Below are 18,506 nucleotides of genomic sequence, written 5' to 3' on the forward strand. Positions count from 1 at the left end.
GTAAGTCATGATAACATGTGGCAACCACATTTGACAGTCAACTGGGAATGACTGCCAAATTCTGCATAACATTGTAGATAATTGAATAAACACTGATATTGTGGCATATATATTTTTTAATTATTTTGGTATCAGTCATCAGAAATAACATGGTGAGTTAATTAAAAAAAAACAATGTACAGCTCATTGGAAACTGGAGTCAGTTCCTCAGATATTTTAAATTTGAACTTAAACATACTTTTAGTGTAAATAAAAATGCCCTTTAGCATACTTGGCACTTGTTGTCCAAGTTAAATATCCCATGCATGAACAGTACTAGCACACACCACCTGTTGTAAAATCTTAACAATTTTAAACTTATTACACGGTGATGCACACGCAAACTGATGTTCGCTACTTTGCTTTATTCTGGGTTTTCTTCATGGGAATGTGTTGTGTACTGTTTTTACAATATCATCCATTGTTTATTAGTGTTTGCCTGGTTAGCGTGCATACAGTGGGAGTTATAACAGAATGTATGGAAGAGAAGGCACAACTACGACTGATGTTGATAATACAGGAGCAGTCTCAGTAGTTTTTTTATTTTTTAATTTATGTTTTTTAACTTAAAAGACTAGTTTAGTTGTGATCAGTGGATTATGATGAGGCTTTGCTAGTGAGTTGTAGTGATTGTATCTGTTGTGGTGATTTTATCTTGAATAATACCGCAAGTCTGGCATCCATCCATCTATTATCTTCCTCTTATCTGAGGTAACTGGAGATGGAGACAATCCACGACTTGCACAAAAATCCAATGACAAAGCACCGCTCTGATTTAGATCGAGGTGGCCATTCCTCCCAATCATACCCCTCTAGGCCACTCCATCATTGCCCTCATTGGGCATTGAAGTCTCTCAGGAGAATGATGGAAACCAAAGTTGATACCTCCTCCAAGACACAGCCCAGGTACCCTGAACTGCTGTTCGGTGCACAAGCAGACACCTCAATTGGAGCCTTCCCTTTTGCAACTTGCAGCCGCAGGAAGGCAACCCTCTTGCTCACTGGGGAGAACTCCAACACCAAGGCATTCAGCCAGTGCCTTGTGAATATCCCCACACCCGCCCGACGCCTCCCCCCGGGCAACCTTGGAATATCAGAGAGTCCGGCCCCTTTTAAGAAGTTTGGTTCCAGAGCCCATGCTGAGAATGGAGGTGAGCCCAGCTACATATAGTTGGGCTCTCATGGATATCTTCCTCCTTTGCTGCTTCTCATTGTCAGCTGAATCTTTTTGACTGTTGGCCAAAACAACATTCAATATTAAAACGCCAGCTTCACAGTTTAACCGGTCTTTCATAGTCTTTGGCTTCTGAGAGGTTGTGCTGAATATTGTGTAGTTCACACAGTAACTGACATGTAAAACTATTTTAATCGCAGGTCTAAATTCTGCCAGTTTCACCTGATTGCTGTATTTATGTTAAGTGCATACAGTTTTTTGAGGATGTGTTATTGACCAGACTCTGATACGCCCCAAAACCACTATATTGTTCCCAATGTTTCGCTGTCATTTGCGAGGAATAATATTTTTCTGGATAACCTTCTTTTGTTTATCCATCTATCACGGACAAACAGACCAAACATTTGATCCAGACTTGATGGTTCAGCCAGTCTGTCATGGTCTCTCCACACAAAGCCTCTCTGGCCAGCCCCCACCCCCAGACAGGCCGCTGGTGGAATGCTGCGCCTGGTATTCTCTCAGCGCTCACAGGCTGAGGGCTGCAGCGGGTTGAAATACGATCCGGCCCCCGTCTAAACACGAGTTTCACTATGGGTGTGTTCAGCCCAGCATTGACAGCGGAAACACCTCAAATAAGGAAAAATTCTTGTTTGGCCAGTTGCGCATACATCATTTTAATGGGTAGTTTATGCTGTCAACACTTCCCAAAAAATTATTTGGGATAGAGGCATCTTTACTATTGTACTACATTATCTCTTCTTTTTTCTTCAATTCAATTCAGTTTGACTTATACAACACCAAATCACAACAAATGTCATCTCTCAAGACACAGTCAAATTCAAGCCAGTTATAATCCAATTCATTGTTATACAGTTATAATCCGATCAAATTTGTTAAATTCCATATTAGTCTAATTCATACAATGCCAAAAAAAAATAAAAAAAGTTGCCTAGCTATGTGACAAATGTTTTCACTGGCTGACAGACCTGGCCACCGTATCACCTGCATTCTTTTACATGCTGTCTTAATATGTGCAGAATGTGGTTTGGCACTGTCTTGCTAATGGAAGCAAGACCTTCCCTGGAAAAGACATATTCTGGATGGCAGCATCCAATCATACAGTTGATTTTGATTATTTTACATTCATTTTAGGGGCTTGCCTTTGGCTCTTATTTGGGGGGGAAAAAGGCAGTATCTTTGTGGAAGTCATTAACTGGTTGTCAGAGATTATATCCTCACAAATGAAGCATCCTCGTTACAGTTGTTACAACTGCTTGTGATCTATTCAGACATCAGACAAACCTGTTGATTGATCTTGTCTCAGATGTCGTCTTGTCGGACTGTTACATGACTGATTCCTCACGCTTTCTGTGAAAGGTTGCTAAAGGTTCTGTAAAAACCTGTTCTGTAAAGGTCTGCTGCATCACATACATGGACAGATAGTTCAGAGCTTCTCCTTTCGTGGTTCACTTCTCAAGTTGGTTAAAGCTACTTCAGGAAGTGCAAAGTGAGCCACAGGTTGTAAGCAAGTGATGAGTTACTACATACACAAACGTTAAAGCAGAACTCTTAACAGCCTCCACTGTTGAAATTTATGTACTTTAGCTGCGCAGGGCAGTGCATAAATATCAGAAGGTTTTTTTGAGGGTGTGTGTAAGTGTGTGTTTGTATATATGTGCACTATTGACTGTAGAGCAGTTTTAAGCTTTGTGTGGGTTAGTGCTTATATTTGTGAACTGGCAGCACATTCCCGATGTTCACAGTTGGCCACACTCGAGGGGTTTGTGGTTCACGGCTGATTTAGCTGCTCTTCCCATCTCTTCACTCCTAAGGATTAGGGAGCATCCCGTCTTGACCTGGATTTGGAAGACAGTGCAGCTTACTTTGACACAAATTTCGCGAACAGCAGCCACTTCGTCTCTACAAAGTGAAACGTAACAGTTGATTTAAAAAAAACAAACAAACAAACAAAAAAAAAAACTAAATGTCAAATCATTTGAGCTATTTAAAAGTTTACCAGTAAGTCATTGTTGTGGATCTAGCCTATCCTTGCTGGTGACTAAGGCCGATTTCAGACCAGAGCGTGGCGTGGCGGCAGCGAAACGACGGCAGTCTTACGCCGGTTATCAGGCGGTGTGTTCAACTTGGCTTTTCACACCGGACAGTCCGCGGTCGCGGTAGTTCTGCTCCAGCCCTGTCTGCATTCCCCATTCATTTCAACGGGACACCGCCGGCCGCCGCCGGCCGCTGCCGTCCAAATTCCGCTCGAGTTCTATTTTCCAAAAGCAGCGCGGGACGGAGGCGTCTCCGCGCCGCTACCGCCCGACTACCGCTGCGTCGGTGTGCAAGGACAGATCTGTTTCCATGTATTTTCACCTCCGCCGGTGAAAATCGCTTCCGTTCCGCCACGCTTTGCCGCCCTGGTCTGAAATAGGCCTAACAGTGCCCTGAGTGAATATGCCTATTTAAGAGGACTTTTTGTTTGAATTTTATTTGGTCTGGTGTACAGTTAATCTTTGCTTGAGAATGTAGAAGCACTTATCACAGAAGTGAAAGCTTCATCTAAATGGCATTTGTTGTTTCAACGTCAGGCCATGTGCTAACAAAATACTATATCTGTATCTATTTAATTATTACAAATGTTATCAAGTGGTTAAAAAAAGCTGTTGAAATTTCCGTCTCGAGTTCAGACAGCTCGAGGCAGTGTCGGCAAACTGCATTCTTTGTCTGACTGACAGTTCTCTGCTCCCATATATTACATTTAGAGCCATAGCAGGGATTTTCTGAATTGTTTAATCTACCGATCAAAGCAAACATTCGGTGTATAATCCTCTCTTTCAGCTGGTCAATGGAGCGGATCATCTGTTACCATTTGCTCTGTAATGTCAAACACTAATGAAAAATGCCAATAAGAGTATCCTATAACTGCCGTCATCACTAATATCTAAGATAATTTGTTTGGCTTTTCTCATAACAAAGTTATTATTTGTAGCCTTGCTCATCATAGCGATGGTGTGTCTTTCAGGCTCGAAATATACAGACAGGCGAGCTTGCTGCTGTGAAGATCATAAAGCTGGAACCAGGTAAGAGTAATCGTCTTTATCTACTTTTTGAGCTTATTGATGGCCATTGTCCTGTTTTATTTGAAGCCCAGTACAAGAAATGTCCAAAAAAAACTGTGCTGACTGTGACTAGCTCTGTGTTGGTAATGACCTAGTGACAGAGTTGGTGTGATCCAGATTAGTGGGATTACGAAAAGGGATTTGTATCACTGGCAAGCAGACAGAGAATCTGATTACCAGCCAGTGAAGGAAGAGATTCACCCGTGTTTGTTTTCTCCTCATTCATCATGTCACTGTCAGTGCTGGTAGTGGCTCCGTTCGAGCCAGTCATCCATTCTTTCCGAGAGTTTGCGCTCACTCTTCCTGTCAAATGCGGCGTTGGATATGTAATCTCACAGCCACAGTAAATAGAATTTGTGCAAAATTATGATTTTTGAATATGAATTAACTGTTCAGATTAGACATGCTTACATTTAAATCTAGTTTAAAATGATGACCTTTTTGTTATGTACCTCGGTCATTCAGCCATGGTCAGGTTTGCAACGCCTTTTTGAAGGATTAAGCCAGCCAGCGTCATCCTGTTGAAGGACTTGCTTGTTTTTTTTCTTTTTGAACCCAGCTTTTCCAAGAGTCACTCTTTTCTTTGCCTGAGGTAAACATCTTTGGGTGGATCTTACTATAAAACAGGTTAGACCGGGAGGAGTGGCGCCTGCACGAAGAAAGGGACGACGGGAACCGAGTTTGGGAGGGTTGCAGAGCATTGGGAGTTTGTTAAACAGATGATGCAAAAAATGATCATTACCAACCAAGTCTCACTTATTGACCATTGATGGAAGAAACAGGAGGAGAGTTTGTCTTTTATGGAATATACAAACTCAAACAGCACATCCTATGTGTAGAGCCCAGTTTTCCAATATGTGGACACGGGAGTAAAAAGCTTCTGTGATGCAGTATGTTTGTGTTATATTGAAAAGCAAATGGGGTTATTTTTTTCTTAAGAAATTAATGACTGCACTTCAAACAGGTTAAAAACTTAGTGCGATTCATCTGAACTCTTCAGCTGTGATGCAGAGACTGTCAACATGTGCTGCAGATGGTGTGGGCTAAGAAAAGGTTTTCGTTTCTACATACGTTGGGAAACATACTTTGACACCAGTGGCTGGTTAGTGTTGGTATACATTGTACACCTCCCCTCCTCTACAGGTCTTACCTCCTGGCTGCTCTCAAAAGAAGTTATTATGCAGGCCATTTTAGTGTGGTACGATTTCCAGTATAAGTACCGGTAATAACTTATGGGAAAGGATTTCTCGTGTCCTTCAAACACAGTTTTCTCTTTCAGAGCTGCAATTGTGCTCGTGCAGTGACTTAATATTTCTCAGACCATCTTGGTGTGAGATTAAGAGTTGAACAAACCCAAACACGGCGACCCGTGGAGCCAGAATGTGTGTATTCAGAGCAGAGGGAAGCGCTCAGCTCAAGAGGAAGTGGCTACACTCTCGTGCCTTAACTTACCAAGAAGAGAAGACTGTGGGGTGACTCTCGACTTTTTAAAAAAAAAAAAAAAATTGGCCTAAGCTCAGAGTCATGTCACGACAATTACTGTTGCTCTAACTTTTGTGGCTCTTTGCTGTCTGTCATTAGACGTATCTAAAAAAGAAAAGAAAAAAACATCGACTATCGACGGTACTTTTCTGTTACGTGTGTAATTAAAGTAATACGCAGATATAATCTAATCAAGCTGTTTAAACCTCTGTTAATATCCCAAAGACTCATGTAAAACCAGTTGTATGTACGCTCCACTCATACCGTCTACTTGAATGAAGTTAAAGTGCTTCTACCCACTGATGACATGATTCTCAGCAGTAAAAAAAAAAAAAAAGAAGAAGCTAAGAACATTTTTTTTTTTACACATCCTCTCTACTGCCCCCGTGTTCACACTGAATGAGTTCTGAGTCGGAAAAAGGAATCCTACTTGCCATTAATCTGTGTTCCCTCTTAACACTTCACAAGTCTTGTGACACTGCTTTATACCCTGTGGAGTTTTAGTCCAAACTAGATGGGAATTTTTTGATTGTGTATTATTGGGCGGGTTCGGCACGTGCAGGCGTTCCAACTGACTTTAATTCAGGAGCGTCAACACTCCCTGATTACTGTCCGGTCGTTGCCTCACTGGCTACAAACTGTTTATGCTCGATGGTGAGCCGATGTGGTCCAGGAGGTTTCACTTTAATTGAATTGGACCAGAGCCGCAGGCTCCAGTGTCTGGATCTGTGTATGGTTGTAATTTGAAGGACGAAGTTGGAGACAAATAGCCAATGTTTTTTTGACACTTAATTTTATCACACAATTCATACATGATTTTAAAGCAAAAAAAAAAAAAAAACATAAAATAAGAGTTGTTGGCAATGATTTTTACCACAAGTAATATGAAGCTTGCTGTTTTGATTAAATGAGCTTAACCTGGACTATTGCCTATCTTGACAATGTGTTGATGGAGTGCTAAAGCTAGTAGTCTGGTAGATCTCAGCCTCATGTTAATGTATTCTAGGGATGTGTCTCTGCACAATTGGGAGTAGCTGGGCTCACATATTTTGTCTCTTTACCTCCTATGGGTCAGATGTGTTAGAGTTCATTGCTGAACTGGAAATCAGCCCTGGAAATTTGCCTATTCCACATAAACGTTAAAAAGTACACAATGTTCCCTATAATATCATATGCTTTTTTGTTATCTGCCGTATGGAACCACATGGCCAGAGGCAAATACAATTCAACTCTTTTGTGACTATGGTAAACCAAAAGTATATTAAAGAACCTCAAGTGTGAGGCATACAGAACCTTTGGACCATGGTACTTGCCTTATGTCATTTTTACAAGTATTTCTAGAACTGAAAACCTGTGTTATGTTTTATATTTGTAGATGAAGCGTTTTACTTTCATGCACTTTAATCCTTTCTCATTTTAAAACTAAGAAATCCCTCGTACAGAAAATGAAACTAACTTTTTGTCCATGTGTCTCTGTGATTTCTCCCTCCGTTTCCAGGGGATGACTTTTCCATCATACAGCAGGAAATCTTCATGGTGAAGGAATGCATGCACCAGAATATTGTGGCCTACTTTGGGAGCTACCTCTGGTAAGAGCCAGCTCAAAATACTTCTGCTTTGTCATCCTGCAGTTTTCTCCAACCAGTCGGCGGTACGACATTTGTGGATCTCAAATGTAACCGTCTGAACGATTTCACAGGCTGCTGCTCGAAACTCACACGATGTATACAATTACTTTGTCACACCCGTGTGTGAAAGTATGACTCAAAGTCTTAAGCTGCGTTTGACTGGTGGTGACTTGCTCCTTCAGTCCCAGGAGGTTGCTCTTATGTTTAACTGGGGTCTCTTTTTTTTTTTTTATTGTGGCTGCTATCTTAGAGGAAGTAAGTCTGGTCCGCCCTCAGCTGCTTCAGACTTCCAACAGGTTTAACTGGTTTAAATGAGCCTATGAACTATTTTATATGGCTTATTAGTGCAGAGAGATGCCCGTCTTTACACAGCAGGTATATCTTCAAATCAAATCAAATCAAATCAAATCAAATTTATTTATATAGCACATTTCATGTACAAACAGTTCAAAGTGCTTTACATAAAATAAAAGCATTGCAGCAGGGAGTGTAAGAAGCATTAAAAATACATAAAAGAATATAAAGAGAAACAAATAAAATAATTTAAATGAATTTAAAAACAAGCAACAGTCTTGATAAGTTAAAAGATATTTCATGCATAGACACGTGAGAACAGAAATGTTTTTAACCTGAATTTAAAAAATGTCTACATTTGGTGAAAGTTTAATCTCCACTGGCAGTTTGTTCCACTTGTTTGCAGCATAACAGCTAAATGCTGCTTCTCCATGTTTAGTCTGGACTCTGGACTGGACCAGCTGACCTGAGTCCTTGGATCTTGAATAGTCTTGCCACACAGAGCTCAACTGGTTACAGTAAAACATTAATGAGGACACCAATTGTATTAGAGGAACCACGTTGTATTGGTGTAATACTCTTACTTGAGGAAGCACAGCCACCTTAAATTGTGTGAAAAGTAGCATAGTTGCGTTTGGAAACCTAAAAGTCAGAAGAATTACATGTGCTGGTTTGGTATCACATCTGTAATCGTGCAGTTTTAAGGGCCGTGTATACTCTCGCAGCAGTGTGTCGCAGTGAGCTTGTCGCAGACATGACGCAGTTATTTTTTATATATGCCCAATTTTGAAGCGCGGTCTGTGCTATGTTAATTCCACGTCACAACGCAAGAGGGACAATCACGAATAAGCTAGGATTGTGGGTGTGGTGGGTGGCGTGTTTCTCTTCCGGTTACGGAGGTCATTCAACAACAATGGCGACTGGACGAATGCGCACTTTGATTGAAATGCAGCTGATCGATCTAGAAATAGAAGAAATATTGCTACTACTGGAGCTGGCAGAGAGGCGAAAGAAGCGTCACAGTTAGCACGGTTAGTGTCACCATTAGCCGGTTAGCAAACCGGAAATACGCATAGTGTAGAGCGGATGTAGAGTTGACCAATCAGAGGCCTCCTTTCTCTCCTCCCTGCGATGATATCTGCGGCACTGTCTGCGGTCAGTTACAATTTTGGGGAGGTGCACCAGATTGTCTGCGGAAGGGAGGGGGGCATGTCTGCGTTAACTGCGACACACACGCAGACGACCTGGTTTCCAACCATAAACAGGCCTTAAAGTGATACTCCGGAGTAGATTCAACCTGGGGTCATTTGAACCGTGATATCCAGCCAAGTAGCCCACCCGCAGTTTTTTTTGGCTGAACATCAGCTGAGTTACTGAGTTATCCCGAATAGCTTAGTACAAGCGCTAACGGACCCTGGCAGTATCTCCAAAATTACCACACTAAAATCACATGTCATGACACCAAACTTCTACAGTAGTACAAATATGGTCTGTACTCACCAAACGATGCATTTGGAAGTTTGAAAATAGTCCAGGAGTTTATTATTATCAACACAAGCCTGATAGCTTCTCTGCAGCTAAAGCTGCGTCGACATCACTTCAGGGAGCTGGGAGTTTCAAAGTAAGATGAGGGTTGATCTACTACTGTAGACAACAAAGCAAGGCTGCTCAATTTCTCCATTGATAAAATAACTTCACAACTCTACAACATAAAAATTCATAAAACAAAACATGTAGAATATAGCATATACTTTGTTGTCTACAGTAGTAGATCAACCCTCATCTTACTTTGAAGCTCCCAGCTCCCTGAAGTGACGTCGACGCAGCTTTAGCTGCAGAGAAGCTATCAGGCTTGTGTTGATAATAATAAACTCCTGGACTATGTACAAACTTCCAAATGCATCGTTTTGTGAGTACAGACCATATTTGTACTACTGTAGAAGTTTGGTGTCATGGCATGTGATTTTAGTGTGGTAATTTTGGAGATACGGACCAGGATCCATTAACCCTTGTACGAAGCTATTCGGGATAACTCAGTAACATCATCTGGAGCACAATATCACAGGAGCACATAAGTGTGAATGCTACAGTACATGTATGCATTCACAAACTGCATTGTTGTATATTAAATAAAGGCAATTAAATCTCTAAATCTAATTTTTGACGGAACAAGCATGGAGGACTTTCAGTCGGAAGACATTTCAGACGGGAGCGATTGTGAGGAGTTTTCTTGGCTTTGATGATGCTGAATAACGTTGCTGACCCAATTGATGGAGATTTATGGCTAGCACATATGTTTGAAGATGATTTTGAAGGGTTTGAATGTGAGTGGAAGACTGACAATTACCACCGTAATCGACGGAGAGATTTCAACCACACACCAGGGGTGAAAGTCGGTTTACCTGCAGTTGCCACACCGTTGCAGGCATTTAATCATATTTTTACTGAGGAGCTTTCGGCGCATCTCGTTTCCGAGCCGAATAGATACAGTGACCAGGTACTTCAGACTCCAGCTCGAGCAAAGATGGCAAGGTGGTCACACGTAACTGTGCCGGAGATGAAAACGTTTATTGGAATGTGTATGGGCTCCTTGTGCTGCCAGTACGAAGAGATTACTGGCGATAAAATAATTAAATAATTTAAATATAAAATTTTATTTTATTTTATTTTATTTTATTACTGTTTCTTAATTGAAAATAGCGCTGTTCCTGCACTTTAATTTTTATTTTATTACTGTTTTTTTTATTGAAAATAGTGCTGTTCCTGCACTTTACTTTTTACATTTTCTATTTTCGTGAAGGTGTATGTAAATAAACTCAATTTCCAAAGAAAGCCACAGGTGTAAGCTCTCAAATACTTTTTGAATTTTGTTTCTTTCTGCTACAGAGGCTGAGAAATCAATCATTTAGTAGGCGTTGACACAATTGCTGAATTTCCAGAAAAACTTCAGGTTTTAGTGGGTCTTTCTGAAATCGCCCATAGGTTTTACACGCATTCTTTTCCAGGCGTTTTAGGCCTAAATGGGTTAATCAAGTTACTTTCATGTTAGTAGATTTTTATCTTCGTGTTAACACCATATCTGTTTCACTTCTCATGTCAGTCATTCTCTTGGCTACAAAGCCACATTTTCACAGTTCTTCACAAGGTGTTTTTCACACTTTTTTTAACGTACATGTGCATAACAGGACATGAAATACAAAGACGACATAAACCAACCAAGAGGACACGTAATTTTCACATTTTAGATTAGTAATAATTGTGATATTCATGTACAAATGATAATTATAACGTAAAAATTATATAAAATTTTTTAGCATAAACATTTCCCAACCTGGTTTATCAACATGTTTTAAAAGTTATTTTCTGAAGAACGGTTGGTTTTCACACTTGTTAAACGTGCTTGCTTTTGCTTAGCTGTTTCTTTTAATGTGTCTTCACTCGATGGTTTGTCTAGCTAACCAGCAAAGCATTTTCCACAAAGTAAATTTAGTCTGCTTTCCCCCCCACGTAGTCGAGAGAAACTTTGGATATGTATGGAGTACTGTGGTGGAGGATCTCTGCAGGATATTTATCATGGTGAGGTCTTCTCTAATCTATTACTAGTAAACAGCTCTTAATATCTACCTTCCATATCCCGCAAACATTAAATTAAATTCTCTCTTTATAGCGACGGGACCTCTGTCAGAGCTTCAGATTGCATATGTCTGCAGAGAGACCATACAGGTAACTTTGCTTCGAAATAATAGTTTCAATAATTATTGCAGTGTTTGTAGTCTCTGCTGATTCATAACGGAGCACTTTTTATTTCCTACTCAGGGCTTAGGTTATCTGCACAGCAAGGGCAAGATGCACCGTGATATCAAGGTATGATCTCTTTGTATTTTGCTTTCTTTTAGCCTTAATTGTTCATCTGTGCCCATATTGAGCAAGCTATAGATTTAAACTAAAATCTTTAGGCAGTAAATATCAGACTGCAAATAAGTGAAACTGATTAAAGAAGATGCAGCAGTGACAGGATAACTCTACTGTGAATGCATATATTTGCCTTCAAGCAGGCCAGAGGCTGGTCTCTCTCTCTCTCTCTCTCTGACTCAGCGGGGCAGCAAACGTGTGACCCAAAGTCACAAAAAAGGCACAGCTAAGGATGAGCTCACTTGGAAGTGTTTAGCATGTGGTTGAGCTGTAGATGAACATGCCTCACGCATGTATAAAAGGCTTTAGCCTCACTCGCATGTGTTATCACATAGGTCAGGGCTGGACCCTATTATCTTTTCTCAGCTCTACACAGCTAGCACTTCCTGTTTCCTCTACTCTCGTCGCAGGATGCCACCAGTGAGACTGTCAGTCACAGCCAACAGAAACAGTGTGAAAAGTTGTGACACTGGTGCAGCTTCATTGAAAGTCAGATCAGATGCAAACAGATTTGTATTGAATGTTTCAACCAGACCGGATGTTAAATAGAGTTTTTTTTTGTTTTGTTTTAACCAGTTGAGGAAAAACATCTGCTCAGTTCAGTGATTAAAGCCCTGCTTTCTGAACGTATTCTTAGAATAAAAACAAATGTTTATGGGATTTATTTTTTTTTTTTCTTTTTTAAAAACAGGGTGCCAACATACTTCTAACAGACAACGGAGATGTGAAGTTGGGTAAGATGCTTTTTAAAAGCCTAACTCTCAAGGACTTTAAATCCTCAGTGGCTTTTAGTCGTATGTGCATTACATAAACTGAAAAGCCCTGTCAATCCTTGTTACAGCCGACTTTGGGGTTGCAGCCAAAATAACAGCCACCATTGCCAAAAGAAAGTCTTTCATTGGAACACCTTATTGGTGAGTGTGTCACTCTTACATAACATGATGGGTTTTTGTGGTGTTTATGGTGATATCGTTGTTAAGACAGACAGGCCTCTGTTCTGTCCTCTCTGATTATCCCAGCACTCGTGTTAATTAAGTTGTTATTTTGAGGGACTCCAACCATCCTTTCATAGTTAGTTTTGAATCATTACTAAAGCATTGTCCCCAACTATGTTTAGGATGGCTCCAGAGGTAGCAGCGGTAGAGAAGAATGGCGGCTACAACCAGCTATGTGATATCTGGGCTGTTGGCATCACGTCCATTGAGTTGGCCGAGCTACAGCCTCCAATGTTTGAGCTGCATCCAATGAGGTGCGTTTTACTTCCACCAAGAAAGATCAGTCAAAGCTTCCTCACATCATTCTTAGGCTGCTTCCTGCTTTTGTGTTTCCTCAAATGTCTCATTAATGAATGGCTTAACTGTTTTCTTGAAAAAAAAAAAAAAAAGTTTAGGATATGATAAGAAAATGTTGTCGACCTCTTCATTGATATATTTGTGTGGTTTTGTTTTGGTTGTCTCTTTTTAGAGCCTTGTTTTTGATGTCAAAAAGTGGCTTCCAGCCTCCCAAGCTAAAAGACAAAAACAAATGGTGAGTGTCGGAGAATGATCTGAACATGCTGTTGTTGAGGGGACCTGAATCCATGGTCTTAGGTGACGGCAGAGATGATTATTGTATTAATGCTGAACTGTGTTGTCTCCCAGGTCCACCGCGTTCCATAACTTTGTTAAAGTGTCTCTAACAAAGAACCCAAAGAAGCGTCCCACTGCAGAAAAACTTCTGACGGTAATCAGTTTTACTGTTTGATGTTTGGTAGATGTTTTCATATGTTTGTGACCAAGATGTCCAAAATAATAAAATGTCCCACTGTCAAAGTTCAGCAGCACCTCAGCAGGAGCTTCTGTGAGCATTTACCTCTTTGGCATACAGTTTGACTCCTTTCTTGAAAATATGTAGCAACAACATATTTATTGAGGCTTTTTATTATATATATTTATTATATCTCAAGTGCGTTAGCGCAACAAAAAGTTCAGTTAGCACAGTTCTATGATTTTCACGATATTCTCCTCTGTTATAACACAGGTGCCTTCCTCTGAGGATAGTTCTCCCTGCTCATTAGTCCTGGAACTTAATGATTAATGCAGACAGTTTTAATTGCTCTGTGACCATAAAACTGGGAGTTAAGTCTCTTTTCAGTAGGGATGCATTAACGGTTCTAAATCTAGTTTCATGGCTCCTGTTTATTAGATATATATATATTTTTTTTAATCAAAAACGGTCATTCTTAAATTCTAATTCTATTAATAGAATCATTATTTATGTTTTGTTTCCTCCAGCATGTCTTTGTGGCCCAGACTGGATTGACAAAGAGGCTTGCAGTCGATCTCCTTGATAAGATGGACAACCCAGACAACCACCAGCACTATGGTGACATTGACGATGATGACCTCGAGGTAATGTCGGATTCTATGTCACATGCGCTACGATTCCAGCAAAATGTTTTCCGTCTTTAAGAATCTGAAGAAGATAATCAAGTTCAGCATGCATACCTTTCAAAGCAGCAATCACAAATAGACGTGCAACGTCATGTGTTTGAGTATGTAGCTGAAAATATGAATTGCGTATCTCAGTTGTTGACCCCCCCCCCCCCAATTTATTATTTTTAAATTTCTTTGTGGCTGTCGCAAATAAAAGATAAAAGGAACAAAATTGTGAGGGGAAAACATCTCACCCATGATACAGAATCTGACAGACATGCAAACACTGACAGAAGCTTTATCAGCAGTGAATGTAAATATTAGACCAGCAGGTTTTATTTTTTTTTTATCAGCTTGGCAACAAAAGATAATCCATGAGCCTCTCTGAACTCTGTTTTAGTGTTTGTCTCACATTTCCCATCCCCCCTTATTAATTCTCTCCATTGACATTCTTATTCCAACTGTGGTCAGCAACACATCTTTGTAGCAGCCAAAGAGGTGGTACCAGCTTCTTTTAGAAGACCATTGTGCTTTTCTCCCCCTGACAGCAGTAGCACTGTCTTGGCCACGATGATCGAAAAAAAAAACCAAAGGCCATTTAGCGCAAGCAATGGAGCTTGCAGCAAACAAACACCCTCTGGGATGCATAATAATGTGATGATGCACATGAAAAGCAACTTTCAGCGCTGCCTTAACTTACAAGTCTCAAAAATAGTTTTTCGTCGGAAGATAATTCCATAACTGTTCCACACAACCCTTGGCGGTTCCTCTTCTCAATATTGCATCATTTTTAAATCCTTAATCATCACCCTGCCACTGTTAGGACCCATTTATTCATTTTTTAATCTCTGTCTCTTCCACTGTTTGTTCCAGCCGCCCTGTGCAGTCAGACCCACCATCCGCTCCACCAACAAACAGACGCGAGACGAAAAGACGCGCTCAGAGATAAACTGTGAGTGAACACAAAGCCAAAGCCCCATCACCAAGACCAACCTCCTGCCTCGTACTGCCGTCTTCTTTCGGTGTGTCAGTCAGCCTGGCTGTTTAGGTCGACAGGGGTGTCTTGTCTGAGAGTCATCCCACTAATCCCGCAGCCCTGCCTGGCACTTTCCCAGGCCACAGCCTGTGGTAGTGTGTATAATAATAGCGTGGTGATTCATGGAGGAGAGAGTGGATGTAAGGGAGTACATCATGCTTCTGTGCAACTTGTATTTTTGAAGTAACTGTTGCAAATCTTTTCCTGAAACTAATAATGTGGAAAAGCTGGTCTTCAGCTGGTCACTGAGGTCCCCGCTGGAGTGTTTTCAGTCAGACATTGTTGGTGCAGAATTCAGCAGTTTATGTTTTGACACCATTCAAATAAGTTTGGTTTTTGTGTTGTTGAAGTCAAAGTTGAACCTTGCGCTGTGTCCATTCCTCATTTCATCAGTTTAATGACACTGTCGTGGTCCAGTGGTGGGATATGTCTGTTAGATGTTGTCGTATTTATTTGTAGTGGCACGTGCTTCATTGTCTTTTGTGCTTGTTTGTGCTGCGATCGTTTGTACCAGATGTACATCCTGTTTGGTTTTTATCTGAATTTCTCACTATTATCTGACCCTTCCCTCCTACATGAAGCAAACAATGGAACAGACCAAGGAGAGCCAATCTCACGTCCTAGCATCTCTGAGAGATGCAGGGGGGATCCAGGTTAGTTACAGTGTAGTTAGACAGTGTGTATTTGTCTAATTCCCACTCACTTCCAGCACTACCTGAGAAGTAGGATAATGTTGTGGCAAATAGAACTTTTGGTTTTAGATTTAAGTGACACTAATAAGGCGAGTTTCTCCGCAAGGAGTGACTACTACATGCGGCTTTATCTTGATGAGGATGAATAATTTGGGTGTTATAACATCTTAGTTCTTGTCATGCTGACTTGAAGTACTACAATGTTAGCTGTTGACTAATCAGCTGTTGACTTCCTTAACTGACGAGGAAGTTAAGTTTGACTCATATGTCTAACCCAATCCCTCAGCTTTAAACTATTTAACTATGTGGTAATTTCATACGTTCTACCTCCTCACTGTTACCTGTGTTTGGAAAAACTGCAGCACTTCCACATGATCTGCATACCTCAGCAGTAAATCAGGCAAAAAAAAATCTCTGAATACAAAGTTTCTTTGTTTATGAGAAGCTGATTATGTGGGAGTATTTATTGGCAGGTTGGTTGATTTCTTTCACCTTCTTAAAAAACGTCGGGCAATAAACCAGACTCCTACTGGATCGACTGTTTGACAGAATGTGACCTCAAACCTAAACTAAGCATATTTTGCTCTGTGATTTATTTGTAATCGGGCTCTCTTACCAATATTTCCAACCAGATCTGGTTAGTGTCCAGTGTCATCTGTGTTTGTCTTTGCTGACCAACTCATCTTCAGGCCCCTGACCAAACATTCACATAGCAGCATCATAAATCAGCTAAGGATCTCTGTGGTGTGATGCCAGGTACAGTGTTATGGAAGCGGTTCGTCTGTGTTTTGCTTCATTCTTACACGTGATTTTATGCCAAGAAAGGACTTGCAGTGGTTTCTCAAGGCTCCTGGTACTAATGCACTTGAGCGCCACTGGGAAGGCTTTGTGTGTCTATATGTGTTGAGTGCTGATGCCCTCTAGTGTCAAAGGTTTTGTGTGAGGAAAAAATATATAAATAAGAAGACAATGTTTTTCATTCACAGTCGACATGCTGAAGGTTAATCCGCCTCTCCTGGAGGCAATTGAGGCTTATACCGAAATGGTAATCATCATGTTCTGTTTAAACACTACTTATAGCTATTATTTATTTATTTATTGTTTGATTTGACTTTTTTAAGCATGTCTTCAAATTGTATTAAAGCTGAAAAATAAAAACTTCAATTTTTGTGCCTGTTTGCATTTCCACAGGATGTGAATAAAGATAATGACTTCCCTTCCCCCTGGAGCCCCTTTGCGGAGGGAGGAATAACAACCAGGTAGTCTATGGAAACTGTTGTCATGGGAACTGCCCCTGTTTACGCTCTAGTTAATCTCTCTTTCACTCTTTACCTGGCTTGCATGAGATAAATGCGTCTCTTGAAACTCAGTCACAGAAACGGAGCGTGTACATGGTTGAAGACTCGCGCTGTGTTTATTTATTTCACTTCTATGCTGTGCTGAGACGACTGCATGTTAGTCCTAACAATAGCTACGGTCTGCTCTACACTGTATTACTCTAACCTGCTCACTCACTTGACCTAACCTCTGTTTGTAGAAGAACGCACTTTCCCCATCTTGCAGTTATAAATGTCGCTTTGGTCTTTTCAGCTTCTTCTCACTTGCCCATGTGCTTTTGACCTTTTTTTTTTTTTCTTTTTTCTTTTTTTTTTTTTCTTCCTTCAAACTCTCTCTGTCCTCTTTTGGCTGTCTACCTCACCGTGTTGTCCCTCGAAGGAGCCTTCTCAAAAGCGTTGAGGATGAATTGTTCCAACGGTAACACTAACACTGTGTTCTGTAGCACCCTACACCATCTAGTTCACCCCTTTGCTCCTTCACCTCCCTGTTTTGGCATTAAAAAATGGCCCATCCCATTCACTACATGTGGTGTAATGATAGCTGTCAATTCAAAATGAGCATCTTGCTGTAAAGCAAGAAGAAAAACAAGCAAACACTGCAGTGTTGACCTTAAGTATTCAAATCATATAATCATGCGGGGCTAAGACTGCACAGCAAACTTCAACATTTGGTTAAAGGGCCTTTTGTTAAACAGGAAGTGCAGGTGTAAAACAAAAGCATCACATCTCCTGTGAGTCATTTCTGCCCCATTAACATCCATCCTGAGCCCAACGCTGAGCCTGGCTTTCCACACTGATCACTGTTTGTCACCTGCAGCGGGCACGTCACCTATCTGGAAGATGCCTTTGAAGAAGCTGAACCGTACGTTTACATCAATTAATTCCAGTTTATCATACGGCATAAGCGTCTAATTCTGTAGTTTACATCTTTTTACATTTCAGGTCAACTCTCAAGCCAGGTGTTCCACCTCCTCTACCCCCAAAGGTAAGGCCTGCAATTGGATATTTCTTTCTTTCTTTTGCCGTTTTCCAGTCGGTGCCACACAGTGTTATGTATGAAGGCTAAACGGTTTTCTATCTCCTCAGCCTCACTTAAACAGTTCGCCTGAGGAGCTTCTACTCAACAATGAGAGGTCCCTGACAGTTCGGAGGTTCTCCAACTCAGAGAATGGACCTAACCAGATGGCTCGCAGGCGGAGCATACCCGAGCAGGGCAGCAAGGTGGCTCACTCACCGCCAGACTTCCTCTCCGTCAGCGTCAGCAGTCCTGGCCTTTTGTCTTACGCTTCTGATCCTGGTGAGTTTCGGCGCTTCTATTCTTTTATGGGGTATGAGTTAACGGGCTGTGCTTTGTTAATTAATTTGCCTCTCATCCC

General features: G+C 40.9%; 1 protein-coding gene across 6 annotated transcripts in view; it reads left to right on the forward strand.

Moving 5' to 3' along the window:
- map4k5 (mitogen-activated protein kinase kinase kinase kinase 5) overlaps positions 1-18,506 on the forward strand; it is a 30,611-nt gene that overhangs the window by 1,105 nt on the left and 11,000 nt on the right. For 3 of the 6 annotated variants that reach the window (XM_075448920.1, XM_075448924.1, XM_075448923.1), the window contains exons 3-20: positions 4,239-4,296; positions 7,316-7,406; positions 11,251-11,315; positions 11,407-11,462; positions 11,556-11,603; positions 12,343-12,385; positions 12,493-12,565; positions 12,769-12,900; positions 13,116-13,178; positions 13,292-13,373; positions 13,925-14,041; positions 14,939-15,017; positions 15,683-15,754; positions 16,780-16,838; positions 16,985-17,052; positions 17,948-17,992; positions 18,073-18,115; positions 18,217-18,427. In XM_075448920.1, the coding sequence (XP_075305035.1) occupies positions 4,239-4,296; positions 7,316-7,406; positions 11,251-11,315; positions 11,407-11,462; positions 11,556-11,603; positions 12,343-12,385; positions 12,493-12,565; positions 12,769-12,900; positions 13,116-13,178; positions 13,292-13,373; positions 13,925-14,041; positions 14,939-15,017; positions 15,683-15,754; positions 16,780-16,838; positions 16,985-17,052; positions 17,948-17,992; positions 18,073-18,115; positions 18,217-18,427 (1,405 nt within the window). The remainder of the gene's footprint in view (positions 1-4,238; positions 4,297-7,315; positions 7,407-11,250; positions 11,316-11,406; positions 11,463-11,555; positions 11,604-12,342; positions 12,386-12,492; positions 12,566-12,768; positions 12,901-13,115; positions 13,179-13,291; positions 13,374-13,924; positions 14,042-14,938; positions 15,018-15,682; positions 15,755-16,779; positions 16,839-16,984; positions 17,053-17,947; positions 17,993-18,072; positions 18,116-18,216; positions 18,428-18,506) is intronic. The other 3 variants (XM_075448926.1, XM_075448927.1, XM_075448925.1) reach the window with 2 other exon arrangements.

The sequence above is a fragment of the Odontesthes bonariensis genome, chromosome 17 (assembly GCF_027942865.1).
Source record: "Odontesthes bonariensis isolate fOdoBon6 chromosome 17, fOdoBon6.hap1, whole genome shotgun sequence".
Lineage (NCBI taxonomy): Eukaryota > Metazoa > Chordata > Actinopteri > Atheriniformes > Atherinopsidae > Odontesthes > Odontesthes bonariensis.